The sequence below is a fragment of the Loxodonta africana genome, chromosome 1 (assembly GCF_030014295.1).
Source record: "Loxodonta africana isolate mLoxAfr1 chromosome 1, mLoxAfr1.hap2, whole genome shotgun sequence".
Lineage (NCBI taxonomy): Eukaryota > Metazoa > Chordata > Mammalia > Proboscidea > Elephantidae > Loxodonta > Loxodonta africana.
In genome coordinates, this window is record NC_087342.1 from 77210963 (window position 1) to 77216642 (window position 5680).

Genomic DNA, 5680 nt, shown 5'->3' on the forward strand with positions numbered 1-5680 from the left:
ACATGCAACATAGGACTAAATAACAACCTAAAATGGCAATATTCATGACTGTGTATTACCGTGTGTCTCTAGCATAGAATAGGCTTACCACTGTGAGTATATGGAGAGTTCCTTATTTGGGAGATAACATAACTTTTTAATGAAGATTCTTCAAGATTTTTATTTTGTTTTGCTCTTGAACAGTTGTACATTTCTATAACCCCTTATACTTACTTTCTATAGGCAATCTTATTTTTTTAGCCTACTTTGTATTTTCACTTAAGTTTTTTTTGTGTGTGTGTGTGAGTCTACTATATGCCAGGCTCTTTTCTAGACTATGGGGACATTATGGAGTTCAATACAGTTGAGGACTCTGACCTTGATGAGTTTCATGTTAGTTTATTCTTATTCATGTAATATTTACTGTTAAGATTGCATCATGCTATGTGTTTGAGACAGAAGAGAGACAGAGAGAAAATAGTTTATTTCTAACAGCAGGCCCACTGATTTTAATGAAAAAGACAATGATTTATGTGAGGTTGATATTTGAGAAAGTACAGAGTGAGAAATTGGGGAAAAAAATAACTATTACTATGAAGAAAGTAAAAAGGGAATTATAAAGTGTGAGAAGGCAAAAAACTAGATATTGGATTAGTTATTCCCTGGGTTTTTGCTGAAAGTAGTATTGATGATGATTATTTCCAATTGGCACTCTTAAAGTGTGAGGTTTGGATACCATAAATTCATATATCTTTTCCAATAGAAGCTGTCTAGAAACTTGATTACAGACTCCAGTGATGAAAACTTCCATTAGTTTATAGATTAAAATGTATTGCACCCCTTTGAGTAAAATTGGTAAGGAGTAGGTTTTATCTTCTATATATCCACAGAAAACACAGAAGTGGGAGCGCAGTTTGAAATATTTCACTTCTTGATGGAGCACCAATATTGAGAGATTGGGGGAGTACAGATTTGAAATTCATTCAGAAAAGTTTAGGGAGATACTCGAGTTATCTTTAAATTTCATGCAATCATAAAAGGGTAGTGTCCCTAGGTGTTTGAATGCTCCCTGCTAATTATTAGATGAGTTACCCTGGGGAAGTTCCTGAGTCTTCTTAACCCTCAGTTCTCTCATGCATCTCAAGTGTTGTTCTCATATGGTTGTTGTGGTAAAATGGAAGGCATTCATAAAAACGACTATTTATCACCCTCTTCCCTGCAAAGAAGTGACTGAAAACACCTCAAATCCCTAATCACATGACTAAACACAGATGGTAAAATATAGAAGCCTCTTGTTTCCAACAGGTAGAGCACAATGGAAAGAGCTAATGGCACCACCTTCTCCAGATTCATTCTCTTGGGCTTCTCTGGCAGACCCCATCTGGAGACAGTTCTCTTTGTGGTTATCCTAATCACCTACTTGTTGAGCTTTCTAGGCAATAGCACCATCATACTTTTGTCAACTTTGGAATGCCGTCTCCATACCCCTATGTATTTCTTCCTCTCCAACTTGTCTTTTATGGATCTTTGCTTGACTACTTGTACTGCCCCTCAGACACTGGTCAACTTCAAGGGGAAGGACAAGACCATCACCTATGGTGGCTGTGTCACACAGCTCTTTATTGCCTTGGGACTGGGGGGAGTGGAATGTATCCTCCTGTCTGTCATGGCTTATGACCGTTATGCAGCTGTCTGCCGCCCACTCCACTACATGGTGATCATGCATCCCCAGCTTTGCTTGCAGTTGGTTGCAACTGCTTGGCTTACAGGCTTTGGCACTTCTGTGGTCCAGACGGCATTGACCATGACTCTCCCTCTCTGTGGTAGAAACCAAGTGGATCATTTCTTCTGTGAAGTCCCAGTGATGCTGAAACTGGCCTGCACCAACACCTCCATCAATGAGGCTGAAGTCCTTGCTGTCAGTGTCTTCTTCCTGGTGGTGCCTCTCTCACTCATCTTAGTGTCCTATGGTCACATTACCCGTGCAGTCCTGATGATAAAGTCAGCACAGGGGAGACGGAAAGCTTTTGGAACCTGCAGTTCTCATGTCCTGGTGGTGATCATTTTCTTTGGCACGCTGATCTCCATGTACCTCGAGCCTCCCTCCAGTTACTCACAGGATATGAACAAAAGCATGGCACTCTTCTATACTCTGGTGACTCCCCTGCTGAATCCGCTAATTTACACTCTGAGAAACAAGGAAGTCAAAGGGGCACTGAAGAGATTAGTGGGGAGAACCATAGCCTCAAGAAAGAGTTAATACAGGGCTTGCAGGCTCAATCACTTGTGCTCTGGAAAACTTCTTAGCAGCTAAAGCTATTTTTAACGTAACTCAACAAATCCTCATGCAGCACGTATTATGTACCAGGCCCTTTCTAAGTATTTGGGATATGTCAGTGACCGAAAAAGAGAAACAGCTGTCCTCATGGAGCTAAACTTCCTAGGGGGTAGAGAAAAGTTAAATAAGATAAGATAAAAATAAATGGTGGTCTATGATGTATTGGAATACTATACAAGAACGAGAATAAACAAACTGTAAGTACATAGAATGACATGAGTGATTCTCACAAACACAGTGTTGAGTGAAAGAACTCAGATACAAAACAGTTCATGTTGTATGAATCCGTTTATACAAAAACTCAAAGCCAGGCAAACTAAATCTGTGGCTTTAAAAGTCAGATAGTGGTTGCCCTGTGGAGTGGTGATTGAAAGGGGAAATGGGGAGGGGGCTTCAGGAGTTCTGCTCATGTTTTCCTTCATGTTCTGGATGCTGGTTACATAAGGTGTAGAATTTGTGAACTATCATAGAAATGTGGGCTTTGATATCTGTATTTCCTGTACATATATTGTACTTCTTTAACTTTTACATTTAAAATTTGAAATGTATGCCAGGACTAACAGATAGTATGATACTAAACAATCGTATTAAGTATTATTGTTTTCCTTTTACACGAAGTTTGGGCTTAACTTACATAAATTAAACTCATCATATGTAAAGCAGAATATTTCTCCTGATTCATCTTTGCTTCCAGCAGAAGGAATATTGACAGAGATTCAAAACATTAGAAGTATGATGGGCTCATATCTCCACCTTCATTTGAAATCATCTGCAATCAAAACCGTTCAGTCTCTAATTGGCTCTCACATTAACTATTCCAACTAAGTTTCATTTCTTCTCCATTTCATCCAAATATAATGCTGCCAGTTTTATTTTCTTAAAACATGGTTAATTGTATCAATCTTCTACTCAAAATCTTCCAAATATCTCTTCATATTTACCCAAACAATTGGTAAAACCTGGCACTCATGCCTATACAAAAAACGGATTCACCTATTTTCTACTGTATTTGTAGTTATGATTTCTCCTTCATTTCTCATGCTGTTTATTTGATCTCTTCTATTTCTCTCTCCCCTTCTCTTTCTCTCTTTTCACTTGGTTAGTCTTGCCAGAGACTTGACTCTTTTATAAGCATTTTCAAATAAGATTTGTGGTTTTCTTCATATTCTGTATCACAGCTATTAAAATAGCAATACCGAAGGATTTTATGGGCAAAAAGTTGAATGAAGCAGGAAGGATCAAAAGAATACCGAAGGAATACTGTACAGAGTGATCGTACCAAAAGAAACTGGCTAACATTCAACCATTTCAGGAGGGCTGGCTAACATTCAACCATTTCAGGAGGTAGCATATGACCAAGAACAGCTGGTAGTGATAGAAGAATTTCAAAACATGCTGAAGGCACTGGTGAAAACCAAGGCTCCAGGAATCGATGGAATACCAGTTGAGACACTTCAACAAAAAGATGCAAAAATGGCAGAGCTGACTCATTTTTGTCAAAAAATTTGGAAGACAGGTACTTGGCTAACCAACTGGAGAAGATTCATATTCGGGCCCATTCCAGAGAAAAGCTGTCGAATGGACTATGGAAATTACTGAACAATATCATTAATATTACATGCTTCCAAAATTTTGCAGAAGATAATTCAAAAACAGCTGCAGCTCAACATCAACAGGGAACTGCCAGAAATTCAAGCTGGATTCAGAAGATGTCATGGAACTAGGGATATCATTACTGAAGTCAAATGGATCACTGGCTGAAAGCAGAGACTGCCAGAAAGACCTGTGTTTTATTGTCTACGCAAAGGCATTTGACTGTGTGCATAATAACAAATTATGGATAACATCACAAAGAATGGGAATTCCAGAACATTTAATCGTGCTCATGCAGAGCCTGTATGATTAAAAGGCATTAGTTCAAACAGAAAAAGGGGACACTGCGTGGTTTAAAGTCAAGAAAGGCACTCATCAGGGTTGTGTCATCTCACCATATGTACTCAGTCTGTATACTGAGCAAATAATCTGAGAAGCTGGACTCTATGAAGAACACAGCATCAGAATTGGAGGAATACTCATTTACAGCTTGCAATATGCAGATCACACAATCTTGCTTACCCAGAATGAACCACTAATGATAAAGGTAAAGACTATAACACTCTCAGCATGGTTTACAGCTGAACGTGAAAAAATTGAAAACCCTCACAAGTGGGCACATGAACATCATGATAAACTGTGAAGAAATTGAAGATGTCAAGGATTTCTTTCTTCTTGGATCAACAATCAATGCCTGTGGAAGCAGCAGTCAAGAAATCAAACAACATATTGCGTTGGGCAAATCTGCAGCAAAAGACCTCTTCAATACCTTGAAAATCAAAGATGTCACTTTGATGACTAAGGTGATCCTGACCCAAGCCATGGTATTTTCAATCACCCCATATGTATGTGAAAGCTTGACAATGAAAAAGGAAGAACAAAGAAGAATCGATGCATCTGAATGGTGGTGGTGAAGGATATCGAACATACCATTGACTGCCAGAAGAACGAACAAAGAAGTCTTGGAGACAGTACAACCAGAATGCTGTTTAGAAGCAAGGAAGGTGCTTACTTTGGAAGTGTCATCAGGGGGGATCAGTCTCTGGAAGGGCATCACATTTGGTAAATTTGAGGGTCTGCAAAAAAAGAGAAAGACTCTCAATGAGATGGATTGATATAGTGGCTGCAGCAACAGCTCAAACATAACAATAACTGTGAGGATGGCACAGGAGTGGTGGATGTTTCCTTCTGTTACAAAGAGGGTTGCTATAAGTTGCTGGTGGCGTACTGGTTAAGTGGTACGGGCTGCTAACCAAGTAGTCGGCAGTTCAAATCTGCAAGATGCCCCTTGGAAACTCTATGGTGCAGCTCTAATCTGTCCTATAGAGTCGCTGTGAGTTGCAATTGATTCTACAGCAGTGGGCTTTTGGGTTTTTTTAATAAGTGGGAACCGACTAGACGGCACCTAACAGCAAAAACAACAACATGGTTATCTTTGTTTCCTTTTTACATGATTTTCTTCTCTTATCTTTCTTATTTCCTTCTTTCTACTTTTGGGGGTTTATATCCTACTTTTCTGACTTGTTGAATTCGATATTTATAGTTTTAACATTTTTTTCTCTTCTGATGTAACCATTTCGGGCTATAAATGTCTCCCTTAAACACGGTTTTAACAGCATCCCAGAACCATTTGTATGTAGTGCTTTTGTTGTATATGATCCCTCCTTTATCTTAGAAGTTATTTTAAAAGAGGGTTTTAAGTTTTCAAAATTTTAAAATATGTGTCTTTGTTGTTAATTTGTAATTTAATATCAATGTGGTCAGAGAAAG

General features: G+C 38.7%; 1 protein-coding gene across 1 annotated transcript; it reads left to right on the forward strand.

Annotated features, from left to right (window-relative positions):
- The first annotated feature begins 486 nt into the window (after positions 1-486).
- Positions 487-2391, forward strand: LOC100671703 (olfactory receptor 2G6-like). Its single transcript, XM_003421125.3, has one exon. It carries the CDS (start codon positions 1295-1297, stop codon positions 2237-2239), a length of 945 nt encoding a protein of 314 aa, XP_003421173.2. The 5' UTR covers positions 487-1294; the 3' UTR covers positions 2240-2391.
- Positions 2392-5680: the final 3289 nt, after the last annotated feature.